The following is a 15,162-nucleotide window of genomic DNA, read 5'->3' on the forward strand; positions in this document are numbered from 1 at the left end:
AGCTGTAGAGGGCAGTGTCACTGGCCCTCATATGTGGGATCCGAACTGGGGCCCTCTGGCGTCCCAAGCCAGTTCTTAACCATCGCACCCCTCGGCCGGCCCTGGAATTAATTTTTTGTATATTCTGAGATAGAATCTAATTTCATTTTTTCCTGTGGAGATTCACTGATTGTCTCAAAATCATTTACCAATAGTCTACCCTTTCCTCATTGATCTATAGTGTCATCTGTGACATAAATGAAAATCCCATGTATGTGGGTCAGTTTCTGGGCTTTCAGTTATGTTGTATTGGTCAAATTGACTACTCCTGAGTAATACTGATTTTCTTCAATTGTGGTAGCTTTATAGTATGTCTTGACATTTGTTATGGCTGAGCTCCCAACCTGTCCTTTTTCTTCAAACATACATTGCCTATTTCTTTGCCTTGGCTCTTTCAAATCAAGTGGTAACATCAAGTTGCCATGTTCCTAGAAAAATCTTTTTGGAATTTTGATTAGAATTTTACTGAATCTAGAGGTCAATTGGAAGAGAATTAACAATTAACAATATTTGCAATATTGAGTCCTCTTATCCATTAATATGCTATATATTTTGTCTTCTTTAATAACTTTAAAGTTTTGTAAGTTTTTCATCAAGCTTTTATACGTTTTATCAGATTTAGTTCTAGAGACTTTGTGTTTTTCTTGCTACCATAAATGGTAATTTTTGGTACCTGCTGTATTTTCTAAATGATTGCTGGTATACAGAAATACAAGTGACTTTCTAATTTTGATTTTGTATCTAGCAACATACAAAGCTATCTTATTATTTTTAATAATTTATCTGGAGAGTCTTATGAACTTACTATAGACTCAATATAGACAATTTTGCTTTTCCTTTTCAATCTTTATGTCTGAAATTTCTTTTTTTTTACTGTATCACACTGGCTAATATTTCTAGTACAATAGAAGTGGTGATATGAGGCATACTTTTCTTATTCCTGATCTTAAAGAGAATGCTTTAAAAATTTCATCATTAAGTGTAATGTTTGCTGTAGATTTTTATGAATATCTTTTATCAAGTTAAGAAAGTTCCCCTCTATTGCTAGTTTGCGGATAGTTTTTATTAGAAATTAATTTCATACGTGTTGAACTCTTATTTTGCATCTATTGAGATAGTTGTTTCTTAATCTGTTAATATAGTGAATTATAGTAATCTATTTGCTAATATAAAATCAACTTTACTTTCTGAGGCCAAACCAATTTTGCAATGATAGATCATCTCTTTTATATTTGTTACATCTATTTTTGCTGCTTAGGGTTTTTGCATCTGTGTTTTTGAGTGAGCTTGTACCATAATTTTCTTGTGCCCTTGTTTGGTTTTGGTGTCAAGGTTATGCTGACTTCATGAAATCAGGTGGCAAGTTTGGCTTCTTTTACTGTTCTCTGGAAGTCTGTGTGACATTTGAACTTTGATTTCTTGAATGTTTGGTAGACTTTGTTTGTAAAGCTATCTAGGCCTGATGTTTTCTTTGTAGGGGTGTTTAAAGTTTTTTCTTTAGTGGTTATAAGACTATACAGTTTTTCCATTTCTTTTTAAGGAGTTTTATATTTTTCTAGGAGTTTTCCATTTCATCTGAGTGTTTAAACATTTTGGTATTATGTTGTTCATAATATCTTTTCTTGTTTTATTTGTATTTATGTTCCCTTGTTATCCATAATGTTATTTATCCTGCCTTCTCTTATGTTTTTAGAAAATTAATCTTGTGTAATATTTTTCAGTTTTATTATTTTAAAGAATGAACTTTTGGCTTTATTGATTCTCTTTATGTTCATTTTCCCTTTCATTATTTTTTATTCATATATTTATTTTCTTCTACTTTTTTTTGGTTCCTATGAAATTCATCGACTCTTGATTTAAGGTCTAGCATATGATCAATTTTTGTAAATATTCCATATGTTTCTGAAAAGAATGTTAACTCTCCAACTTTAGTTTAATATTATATACTGAGGGTGCAAAAAATGTATACACATTTTAAGAAAGGAAAACTGTATTAAAATTGTAATAATATATACTGATAACAAAAAATGAATACAAGTCACATTTGACTTCTGCAGTTACAAGAGATGCTCAAAGTGGTTACCATCAGCGTCCAGACACTTCTGATTACAGCAAATTACTGCTTGAGTAACGTTAACCAAAGTGTCCACTTGTATACATTTTTTTGGCACCCCTGGTATATATGTATGTGTTAGCTCAAGCTTACTAAATTTATTGTTCAAATCAGATTTGTAAGCTATAAATAGTCTTTCTATTTATTTTTTATCAGGTTTATCTGATAATTCCAAGAGAGAAATTTGTTTAAAAATCTCCATATGATGGGCATTTTTTCAATTTCTCCTTGTAGTTCTGTGAAAGCTTGCTATATGTGCGTTTGAAGATACATCATTAAGAACATTCAAGTTTCAAATCTTATATATCTTTCTGGTGATTTGAACCCTTTATCATGATGTTTAGTGACCTCCTTTATCTCTAATAATGCTTGTTGCCTTCTATTTTATTATATATTACTATATAACTGTGGTTACACTGGTGTTTGTTTTTCTTCAAATGTTTACTAAGCAGTCAGAAGGTGACATGGCCTGTCCCCCAGTCCTAGCCTCAGTCACTGAGTGTGGATGGCTGCGATTGGGAGGAGTGCCTACAGACCAAACAGAAAGTAGAGCTTATGGGCATGGCAAGTTGCCCACTCCTATCCCTGGTCCAGCTGCCTCAGAACTAAAGGAAGTCCCGAATGAGCAAGTCACTTGCAGGTTACCTGAGGCCAGCTGACCTTGGATACCCCAGGAAGAGGTGGTGATAGCAGCAGCAGGAGGGGTTCCTCTAACTCCACACATGGAGCCATCTGCACTGGATTAGATGCCCATTTCAAATGGCATGTCATCTGGCTTCTGGTCCCCTTTTGGATATATTCTGTGATGCTTGAATTACATGAGGCTGGAGTTAGAGCTGCATTTCTCTAGAGAGTTTGTCTTGGCCTCTCCTGGCTGCTTGAGCTGCTTACTAATCTAAGGCCACATTAAATTACATTCGACCCTTGTTTTTCTGACTACACAGATAGTGTGAATGCAGTACAAAACCTATGTGGGACTGGGCAGTGGTTACCAGTTCTAGGGGGGAAATTCTCCCCCTTCCCCCACCATCCATTGCCAAGATGAAGTCAGGCAGGTTTCTTTGCTTTCCTTGTTAGTATGTTGGGTTTATTTCTAGCTAACACTCATGCAGAAGGTATAGCCTTTAATGGAGAGTCTCCTCCAAGATGGCTCACTTCAGGCGGCTCCTATCTCCTGTCTCCTGCATGCCACACAGCCAACAAAAAACCCTCTAGGCTCCCACAGTTTGGCAGAACTTGAGGGCAAAATCTGGCTTTCCCTTAATGGTAAAATTGAAAGCTCTCAAAGTTTCCAGTTTCAATTTGTTTCTGGCCTTTGGAAAATTTTTACTTTCTTGCTAGCTTGGCCTAATTTATTTTTATTTTGTTTAGACTTTGAAGCTATTTTTATTGGAAGGACCATCACTGTGTTCTTGTAAAAATAAAAAGTGGACGTCAATAGATTCTTTCTTATAAATATACTAAAATCAGGTTTTATTGGTTGTGATTTCTGTCTGGCTTTTTTTTTTTTAATTGGGGAACAATATGTTTTTCCAGGACCCATCGGCTCCAAGTCAAGTAGTTGTTTCAATCTAGTTGTGGAGGGCACAGCTCAGTGGCCCATGTGGGGATCGAACCAGCAACCTTGGTGTTATGAGCACTGTGCTCTGACCAACTGAGCTAACTGGCTGCCCTTTGTCTGTTATATTCTCATGTCTTTGAAATGAAGATAAAAGAGGACTCAGTATAGATCTAGTTTTTAAGATGCTGTTCTTCTTCCAACTGAAATAACTAATATCTATGAACCAAAAGCCTAACTTATAATTTTTTTAATCACCTCATACTGTGGACTCTTCATAGAATGTTGGGAAGAGGAGCCATTTTTGGCATTTTAAAAATAATGATTGAGCATAATTCAACTCAAAAGAATAAAAATTCTTTATATTGCTCCTTGAACTCTGAATTGACAAAATTAAACATCCCTGTTACACTTTACAGTTTCCTATCTTTGAAAGTTCCTTCAAAAATATTTGATTAAGGCACCAGTTTTTTGCTGTGCAGTGTTCGGCAAGCTCTAACTTTTCTGTGCTGCCTTCGATTCCTCTGTGTAAATTGGGAATATGATAGTATCGGCCACGTGGATCTGAGGGTAGGATTAAATACATAGTGCATGGAAAGAAAGTCCTTTGAGTGAGTCTAGCACATAGTCATCATGGGATAACTGGGAGCTGATGTTGCTGCTGTTATATTATTTTCAACTTTAGAGTCACACAACCCTTATTTTATTCTAATGCTTTTCTCAGGTATGTGCCCGTCGAAGATCTACTGGGAATTTATAAGAAACTCTATGGCCGAGCAGTCATCACCAAAAATGTAATTGTTGACTGTTCATACCTTCAGTTCTTGGAAATGTAAGTGTGGCCCCAGCGGAAAATTTGCAACTGTATTGTGACTTCTTTAGCATGAGTTTGTATTGTGACTTCCTTAGCACGGGTTTTGATAATTTTGTTTCCAGAGGGTGGGTTTTGGATGAACTGATTTTTCTGATTCAAAGGCAGTTGCATGATAGTGGATACGTGATGAAGGAGCTTTTTCTTCATTAGTTGCTTCATTCTTTGTGGAAAGCACAACTCACAGTCAACATTGTTTATGTTGCAGGCATGGCGAGATGTTGGCTGTTTCCAAGGTAAAGGCTTCATTCTTCAAAATCTTAATGTAAAGGGTTATAAAGATACCAGAAGAAGCACCTGACTCATTTATTTACTTATTTTTCTTTCTCTCTGCCATAGCTTTATCCCACTTTTTCTAGAAAGTCCCCATTTTTGGTGGAACAATTCCAAGAATATTTCCTTGGAGGACTGGATGATATGGCGTTTTGGACCACAAATATTTACCGTCTAACAAGCTTCATGTTAGAGAATGGGACCAGGTGAATTATTTCTCTACTTCTTCTCCTGATAGCTCCCTACCTTGATACCCGCATCCCCAACAGAACTCTCAGGGTTTTCAACTGATCAAATGAAAAGAAAAAGTCTCATGAAGTACTTGTTTTATCCTAATCGAGAAAGAATCAAAATTCTGCCTAGCTCCCATCTGGTTAGATTTAGTGATATCTCTCGAGTTTTAGGGATAGAGCGGTAGATATTATACAATTTGTGGTCTGTGAGAAATGGCTTAGGTGGGAAGGAATCAGCTCCCACCCACCACTGTGCTCCATCTGTTTATTTTGGGAGAACTTATGCCGTGGACTGGAGTGCAGGCTTTCCGCAGGCTTCAGCAACTGGGGCATGGCAGTCCTCCTCCCCAGCCCAACTAGCCTCTTGGGGTTTGAGGGTTTCAGAGGGCACTTCATCTAACCCCAACACTGTACAATAAAATCAGAATTGAATGCATTTGTAAAGCACAACCTTGTTGGAATTTGGTATCTAGCCCAGATGGGAGAGCTGGTCAACTTCTAGCTCCTTTTCTGCTCTTTCCCAGATACGCAGGATGAATGTCAGCCAGAGACTCAGATGGCAGGAGACCAGGGGAGACTGGGATTCTCCCCACTTTCAGCTGCAATAGACCTTTAGGCTCTCACAGAATCTATCCACAGTTGGAGGGAGCCAAGGTGCCTCTCAGAACCCATTTCCAACCATAGGACTGAGTTAGCAGCCCCTTCTGTGCTACTGAACTGAGTGGGTGGGGATGGTCTGGATAGGGAGCACTAGAGGCAGCACCTGAGGCAGAGAAGGGGCAGGTGGGACGCTTAAGCAGCAGCCATGACAATGGAAAAGAGGGTCTGATGGCAGGAGCTGCACCTGGGCAGCTGTTCCAGATAAGGATATAGGAGGGTCGGGGTTTATAACTTGGAGTGGCCTATATAGGTATAGCTCTAGAATATTATAAGGATGTTCCTTTGTCCTTAAAAACATTTGCTAGTATTCAAATAATGTTAACCATAATTATGTACTATATTGATTTCAACTAAAATTCCCTTTGATGGCAAATTTGACATTAGCCTGGTAAATACTCAGCAAAGTTACAATTTGGCAGACATAAACAATCCCATACAAATGCCATTTTTAATAATGAAGTAAACCTCAACTAAAATCTCCAGGCTCAGAGCATTTGAGATCTTACTCCCAACTATGTCACCAATTTGGCTCAAATAAGCTCTTATTAAAATTCAAAAAAATCAAATAAAATCTCCAGGCTCTTCTTTTTTTGGCTATGGGTTTTTAGGTGCATACAAGCAGTAGAAAGGATGGATTTTGGAATTTGAGAGACCTGCCCCTCACTACTTGGCCTTCATAGCAAGTAGCTGAGCCTTCCTAAGCTTTGTTTTCTTATCTGTAAATGCAAACAGAAAGAATTCATCTCTTATAATAGGATTGTTGTGAAGAGTAAATTAGATCACTCATGTAAATGGTTCATCATGTAGTAAGCACTTAATAAACGTTGGCTGCTGGTATTATAATTATTAGAAGGGAGTCTAGTTTGTATTGGAAGGATTTATAGTACGTGTCCACGTGAAAATGAATGACCTACATTTATCTGTTGTATAAAGTCCACGTGTAATGATCCCCAAACTGGAGCACACTTTTGGTGTTTGTGTTTGGTGAGGTTGTCCAAATAGCTGAGGAAACATGTGGCTGGACCTTATTCTTTAATTAGGAGAAAATAACTGAGGACAAATCAATTTCTTTTGATTTTTGCCCTAATTTATCAAGGCAGGAAATTCCATGAATTGATTGCATTTTACACACTGTACAAAGAAAGATTCCTCAGTTATGGAACTTTATGGGAAATTTAGAGAAGATGCCAAAGAAAGACACAAATTCATGACCAAAAAAAAAGTACATCTTTTCATAGTATAGGCACTTTTTAACTTACTAAGAATAAGTTACCCTCCAATGCAAATTTGTTACTTGGAACTCATAGCATATTTTCCTAAAGAAACAGTGAAATAGTGGTGGTTACATTTTCATCCAGAACTCTACTTAACTCAGAAAGTACTTGTAGGGCTGGCCGAGTGATGTGTTGGTTAAGAGTTGGCTTGGGGGCCGGCCGAGTGGCGCATTGGTTAAGAACTGGCTTGGGACGCCAGAGGGCCCCGGTTCGGATCCCACATATGAGGGCCAGTGACACTGCCCTCTACAGCTAAGATGCTGAACAACAGCTCAACTTGGAGCTGGGCTGCCCTGAGTCACCAGCGATGGCATAGGCTGCAGCCCCTGCTGCAGTGAGTTGCCATGGGCTACCGTGTGTAGCCAGCAGCCAGCATGAGTGGCCAGCAGCTGCTGTGAGCGGCCGTCCAGAAGCCGGCGACTGATCTGCCTCACCCGGGAAGAGTGCAATGATGGTGCCAACTTGGGCCAGTGAAGCAACGTCCTCCACAACTAGACTGAAGAACAAAAGGACAGCAACTTGTCTGTTCCCCTTCCCCCAATTCCCCAGCGCTGTTCCCATCCCCCAATTCCCCAATAAGAATCTTAAAAAAAAAAAAAAGCATTGGCTTCGGACGCCAGCTCTGAGCAGCAGGTCCTGGGTTCGGATCCCACATGAGGGCCAGTGACGCTGTGCCCTCTACAGCTAAGATGGTGAACAATAGCTCGACCTGGAGCTGGGCTGCCCTGCGTCACCGGAGACAGCGTAGGCTGCAGCGAGGCTGCAGTGGGCTGCCATGAGCTGCTGTGAGTGGCTGTCCAGTGGCTGGCGAGCGACTGCCTCACATGGGAAGAGCGCAATGATAATACCAACATGGGCCAGTGAAGCGACATCTAGACTGAAGAACAAAAGGACAGCAACTTGTCTGTTCCCCTTCCCCAATTCCTCAACGCTGTTCCCCTCCCCCAATTCCCAATACAATCTTAAAAAAAAAAAAAGTACTTGTAACTGTAGTGCTCACATTGCGAGGTTGCCATCTGAATTCTGGCGGTAGAGAAATGAGAATTCAAGGAAAACCTTTTCTGCAGCGTAAAACTGGCCCTAAGGAGTGTTTTTATAGGAAAACCGTGTCTTCAGCTTCTTCCCACCTCCGGTGCTGAATTTCTTTTCCAGCAACTAGACCTTCACATTACCCCAGCCTCCCTCAGAGAACTCCATGCAAATCTTCCTCTCCTTAAAAACAGTTTTCATGCTATTGTAGAAGAGACTCTTCTAATACATACCCACTCCCTTAGGGCTTCTGTTAAGAGTCAGGAGGAAGTTAACCTCTGACGTTGTCTCGGTGGACTTTTCACTTGTAAAATGGGATACTTAGTTACCTATTTAATTATTGAGTTTATGCATTTGTTTTTAAAGGAATGAGGCTGAGAAACTAAGACATGCAAACAGGAGTGAGCGTAATTGGACAGAGGTGACACAGTTGGGAACCCGTTTCATTCAGTATAACTCTGAAATGGTTCTTGTGAGTGTGAGCAGGGAGCAGCTCAGCAGGTGCAGTGGGGAAGAGAAGGGAACGGCCATGAGCCTGTGTTACCATAAGACTCCCTTAGTCAGCTCATCCCCCCCACCCCACCCCCACCCCCATCAAGTATCATTCTGCCCTTCACCAGCCCTGTCTGGCTAAGGAACACACACCTCTACACCAGAACTGGAGGTGGTTTGACGTGCACCACCCGTTCTCAGTGACATGCATGCTTGATAAAGAAGGTAGAAAAATGCCTGATTCATTTGACTGTTTCCCCAGTGGCTGCAACCTGCCTGAGAACCCTCTGTTCATTTCCTGCGGAGGCCAGCAAACCAACACCCATGGGTAAGTGCTTTCCGAAATGGTTCATAGAAATAGAATCTTACCAGGAGGGGTGCTCAGTATGTGATTTGTATGAAGACAGACAGAGGTTAAAATTCTAGGTCTGCTGTTTACAGCTGGGTGATTTTAAACAGGTTGCTTATTTTTTTTGTGCTGCAGCTTCCTCTTTTTGCAAAATGGAGAAAACCATAATTGTGGTATGAATTAAGCACAAGAATGGGTGGGGCTAATATCCAAAATATATAAGGAACTCATAGAATTCAGCAACAATAAAAAAAAATCCAATTAAAAAATGGGCAGAGGATCTGAGTAGACATTTTTTCAAAGAGGACATTCAAGTGGCCGATAGACATATGAAAAAATGCTCAAAAACCAAAATGAGATATTACCTCACACCAGTTAGAATGGCTATCATCAACGAGACAAATAATAACAACAAGTGTTGGAGAGGCTGTGGAGAAAAAGGAACCCTCAGACACTGTTGGTGGGAATGCAGATTGGTTGCAGCCACTATGGAAGGCAGTGTGGAAGTTCCTCAAAAAATTAAGAATAGAACTACCATATGACCCAGCAATCCCTCTCCTGGGCATCTACCCAAAAAATGTGAAAACATTTATCCATAAAGATATATGTGCTCCGATGTTCATTGTAGCTTTATTTATGGTGGCCAAGATATGGAAACAGCCAAAGTTTTCTTTGATAGATGATTAGATAAAGAAGATGTGGTATATATACACAATGAAATACTATTCTGCCATAAGAAAAGATGAAATAGTGCCATTTACGACAACATGGATGGATCTTGAGATTATAATGCTAAGCAAAATAAGTCAGACAGAAAAAGTCGAGAACCATATGATTTCACTGATATGTGGTATATAAAACTGAAAACAACAAAGGAACAAGACAAACAAATGAAGAAACAAAAACTCATAGACACAGATAATAGTTTAGTGGTTACAAGAGGGTAAGGGAGGATGGGGGATGGTAGATGAGGGTAAAGGGGTTGAAATATATGGTGATGGAAGGAGAACTGACTCTGGGTGGTGAACACACAACGTGATATATAGGTGATGTATTACAGAATTGTACACCTGAAACCTATGTAATTTTACTAGCAATTGTCACCCCAATAAACTTAAAAAAAAAAAGAATGGATGTGAAGCAATGAGCATGTTAGTAAGTTGCTCAGCAAACATTAAGTGGTAGTTAATAGTATTATTACTATCATTGTTGTTATTACTCATTAACTTCACCCAAATTTCACGCTGAAAAAGCAATTATTAGTGAGGCAGAAGACCCCTCAGGTAGTTTCTGAGGGAGAGAGAGGCCAGATTTGTATTTTGGGAGGTAGTGTCCCTGCTGGAGTAGGATACCAGCCACCAACTTCATAATTGTATTAATTTTATAAATATTTAGTCATAAAAATAATAAAATAGTACAAATAATATTTCTTCATCGCTAGTTTAGGGGTTAGAGAGCTCACTGTGAACAAGATGGAAACAGTTCCTGCTCTTGTAGGGACATGGCCTGGTGGGTGGGCAGGCACAGAACAAGAACGTGTAAACACCCTCTTGTGCTAGGGAGGGAAAGTGCCAGGTGCTTTGGGGTGTGCCACAGCGTGACCTAACCCAGTCACCGGAGAGCTTACCATGAAGAAGTAATATTTCAACCAAGATATTTAAGGGTGATCAAGAGTTAGACATTCAAGAAGACAGCGTTGCAATAAAAGGTCTTAAAGTAAGAGAGTTTAGAGCTTCAACAGAATTGAAAATATGCAGAAAGGGTTTAGTTAAACCCCCTGTTTTAATGTATTTGAATCAGGTAAGTTTTTGTTTATTTTAATTGAATTGCATGCTTTTGGGTTGGGGTCACAACCGCCAGCACATCAGAATCCCGACCCTAGCAGGGTCCCACCCAGGCCCCTTCATGTGTTTCTGCTGCTCAGTTTCCACTTCGATCATTTCTGAAGCCTGTCTGGCTCCTACAGGCATCTGGCTTGTATAGGCTGGGTAAAATATGTGAGTTTGACAATATATTTTACTGTATAATTAATCCTGGCATGTCTTTAAAGATAAATCAGTATGCCAGCATACCACTTTCCCAAACAATCATAGACCTATTTCTTGACCGTGTGTATGAAATATTGAAATACCTTTGCTTTTTTAAAAATTTTTTTAGCAATCTGGAAGGAATTCAAACCTTTTACACTTTAGAACTTTGGGGCTATAGGAAATATTTTTCATAAGGACAGGCCTTTAAACCTTGGAAATGCATTTACTAAAAGGTTTTTTGGAATCTCCTATGAAGGTTTTTCTAAAATTTTAGTTTTTTGTGCTGCTGTTCCTTCAATGTTCAGATGTCAAAACTTTATGGACTTTTAACCTATGATTAACTTGACTATATTCTTGAACTCAGTTATTTAGGGGGTTTGTTTTCTCATTCTTAACCATTTTTTTCCTCTCTCTTTTCAACAGCTCACAAGTACAGAAAAATCATTTTCATAGAAATCTGACTGCATCCCTAACTAAAGATCAAGGAAAAAATATAAAATACACTGAAAGAGGAGTGGTCTTTAGTGTGGATTCCTGGACCTCGGTAAGATTTGTCTGCTTTTCATGGAAAAAGAGGACCATGCTGCTTCCTGTGAAATCTTGTTCTGTGGTCACTGGCTATTTAATTGTTCATCAAAAGTCACCTGGGCACGTGCCTGGCCAGCACAGACCCTCGACCTCCAAATCTGGTCTGTTCCAGACACATCCTGAGATGCGAGTCTGGACTTTCGTGGCCTTTTGCAAATCTGGTGGAAAGGCCAGTCCGGCTTTGTCCTTAGTGCAGAGTTTATCAGTAATATTGTAGGCGCCCTGTGCAGAGCCCCATGCTGAGGGATGCCATGGCATATGCAATTTATCCATGAGATTTCTTTAAGTGTTAGACAACCCCCCCGGGGGATATAAGATGAAAGGGAAATAGACTCTGACCTTTAGAAAATTTCACTCTAAATAGGGGTGATAAACACAAAAATAACCATATATGAGTAGAATGTAACAAATACCATGGTGGTGGCGGGGGNGCCCCTGATCTTTGCTCAGGTCCACAAAGGAGTATCACATTCTTCAGATTCTTGTCTGAAAGCCAGAGGGGGGCGGGGAGGGGGGAGGAGGGACTACATAGCCTCTATGATAAAAACTATATCCTTGCTATCAGAGAAGCCTTCATGGAGGAGGTGGCATTTGAGTTAAGTCCTGAACAGTAGATAGTATTTCATCAGTGAGAATGTATTTCTGGCAGTGGGTTGGGAAAGTTTCAGGATTTTGGAAATCTAAGTAGTTTTTTGTTTTTGTCTGGAACACAAGACAGGGATAAAAGGTACCATGAGAAAGTTGGAAAGGTAAGTAGGTGTTAGATTGTGGAGGGCTCCTAACATCTACAGAAGGTTAGACAGCTCTGTGAGTGGTGTTTCTGGGAGCTGGGTGAGGGCCTGGGCAGGGCCTGTGTCATGGGTGTGCAGCCTGTGCAGTCACACAGAAGCCCCGTAGTCACACTTAGTAGGGCCCCATCCTTGGTTATATGCTCAGCTGTTACTGCCTTAAAATTCTTGAAACTTGAATAAGGGGCTCTGCATTTGCATTTTGCAGTGGGCTTCACACATTATGTAGCCAGTCCTAAACCCTGAAACGTCTATCAAAGTATGTGTCACTACGTCTTGCATTTATTTGGATCTGTCTCTTTCACAAAAGAAAAAGTTATGAAAGAGAAGGACTTTATATTCCCAAGGCCCACCATGGAGCCTGGCACACAGCAGGAGCCTATTAAATGCTTCCTGGATGAGTGAGCGCCAGAGCGGGTGTTAGGATGAGCTGGCCAGAGCGGGTGTTAGGATGAGCTGGCCAGAGCGGGTATTAGGATGACCTGTCTGTGGGGAGCCTGCCAGAGGGGTTAGAGTGGAGAAATGGAAGGTGGACTTGCTTCCTGTGGGGCCCTTCGAACCTATGCCATCCAGGCTCCCCCATGGCTCTGAGCTGACTGTTCTAGGGGGCTGGAGCATTTTTGTTTGGTCTCATGTCATCCTTGGGTGGACTTAGAGTTGTGTCCCCTGAACTTGGATAGATCTAGTACCTGACCAGTTTGTTCAGGGCCGCTCCAGTCTGCCTTTGGGTCTCTGCAGTAACCACATTGAGGACAACTCAGCATCCCAAGCCCCGGGGCTTGTTGTCCCCGAATTCTTTCTCATGCAACCTGCCAGCACTCTGCCTGTGACCTCCCACACCTGCCCGGCTTCTGGGAACTCTGAAACATTTCAATTTGGGTATAGATTGGAGGGGTTTTTGGCATCCTGGTGTTGTTCCAGTTTATTTGTTTGGGAAAAAATTAAAAAACACCAGGATGCCAAAAAACCCTCCAATCTACACATATGTATGTGTGTGTGTGTGTGTGTGTGTGTGTGTGTGTGTGTGTGTGTGTGTGTATATATATATATATATATATGAGGTATAATAATTAAGTTCACAAACTCATCCTAGAAAAAGTGCTACATACCCCATTGCTGAATATCACTATGGTCACCTTTGAAGTGCTCCCCTTGGGAATCTATGCACCAATGCCAGCACCTAGTCCACCCTTCAAAGCAGTTTTGGAACTCTTTTTCTGGAGTGGCCATCAGAGCTGTTGTTGTTTTACCATTCATGTCCTGAATGTCATCAAATGTCTTCCTTTCAATATTTCCTTGATCTTTGGGTAAAGATAGAAGTCACTGGGGGCCAGATCAGGTGAGTAGCGAGGGTGTTCCAATACAGTTATTTGTTTACTGGCTAAAAACTCCCTCACAGACAGTGTGTGAGCTGGTGCATTGTCATGATGCAAGCGCCATGAATTGTTGGTGGAAAGTTCAAGTCGTCTAACTTTTCCACGCAGCCTTTTCAGCGCTTCCAAATAGTAAACTTGGTTAACTGTTTGTCCAGTTGGTACAAATTCAGAATGAATAATTCCTCTGATATCAAAAAAGGTTAGCAACATTGTTGCAACAAGTTCGTGAACTTAATTGTCAGACCTCACATACACATATGCATACACAAATATAATTACAGTTCTAGATTAAATGAACTTGTCTTTAAAAAATTTTAGTCCAAAAAAAAATGATTTTGTTCGGTTATATATCCACACTGGTATGGACCATCCTGACATGGTTATTTGACTCTTCGCTGGTCCCGACTCCAGGCCTGTAACTGCCGTTGCTCAGTTCATGTTGGGGGTAGCGATATCACTCTCCTAAATGATCATACCTGTTGATGGGAATGGACATTTTACTTTTTAGCACTTGTAAAAGCTTGTTTCTTTTATGAAGGTCCAGTGCTTTGACAGGGCATGGTAGCTTTGTTGATGATGCTGTGTGTCTTTATCTGTCATGATTCTTTTATTTCAGGATTCCCTGTCCTTTATGTACCAAACTTTGGAAAGGAACTTACGGACGATATTTACAGGTAGCTCTCAGCAGTCACTGAAGCATGTCTCCAGCCCCGTAGCATCTTACTTCTTGTCAGTTCCCTACGCGAGGCTTGGTTGGTAGGTATGAATTTATCTAATTCCTAAACGTTATCATCAGTGTTAATTTCATTCTGTCATTCCACAAATGCATTAAATGGCACCTGTTAAATGGTACCTTATTTTCCAATTAATTCATCATCAACAAAAACATTAACTTAGTGGTTAAGTTATTCTAAAGATAAAAATATCCTCCCTAAAAATTGGTCAAAATGTGTTTGAATACCAGGAGCTTTCACTTTACTACGTAATCACAACAATGAAGTATAAATGAATAGAATATTTGTTAAGCTTCAGTGTTCTTGGAGCTATATTGTTACAGATTTTGGGGACTCTAATGACACGAGAAGGACAAACACAGATGGTGATATATTCACTGGAACATTGTAGCTTCATATGGCTAAAGCCTAATACACCACAGTGATTTTATAAAGAGAATGTAAGGGAGTTCTCTGATTTAAAAAAATCAACCAACACTGAGCCCAAAGATATAAAAGTAACTATTTTCTGGAGGTTTTGGTGAAACTTCTTTCTTAACTATACTCCCCACATCCAAATGACGTCGCGTATCCCTTGGGACAATTTACTGACAGCCCTTCCTCTCCAGATCACTCGTGTTGGCTCCAGCACAGAGAGTGGGAGATGAATGCAGTCTTGCCAGCCATTCACTGTGGTTAGTGGCTCTTCCTGGCTGCCGTCCTGCAAGATCCAAAAGAAGGCCCCCTCCTGGGCTGGCAGCCACTTTGTGTGTGTG

The 15,162-nt window shown here is 40.4% G+C and overlaps 1 protein-coding gene across 1 annotated transcript in view; it reads left to right on the forward strand.

Moving 5' to 3' along the window:
* Window positions 1–15,162, forward strand: part of GPLD1 (glycosylphosphatidylinositol specific phospholipase D1) — a 52,587-nt gene that overhangs the window by 19,561 nt on the left and 17,864 nt on the right. Inside the window, exons 6-11 of the mRNA XM_019668168.1 lie at window positions 4,435–4,542; window positions 4,790–4,817; window positions 4,921–5,060; window positions 8,805–8,870; window positions 11,345–11,465; window positions 14,290–14,429. Coding sequence (XP_019523713.1) covers window positions 4,435–4,542; window positions 4,790–4,817; window positions 4,921–5,060; window positions 8,805–8,870; window positions 11,345–11,465; window positions 14,290–14,429 — 603 coding nt within the window. The remainder of the gene's footprint in view (window positions 1–4,434; window positions 4,543–4,789; window positions 4,818–4,920; window positions 5,061–8,804; window positions 8,871–11,344; window positions 11,466–14,289; window positions 14,430–15,162) is intronic.

Source organism: Hipposideros armiger, unplaced genomic scaffold (assembly GCF_001890085.2).
Source record: "Hipposideros armiger isolate ML-2016 unplaced genomic scaffold, ASM189008v1 scaffold_519, whole genome shotgun sequence".
Taxonomy (NCBI): Eukaryota; Metazoa; Chordata; class Mammalia; order Chiroptera; family Hipposideridae; genus Hipposideros; species Hipposideros armiger.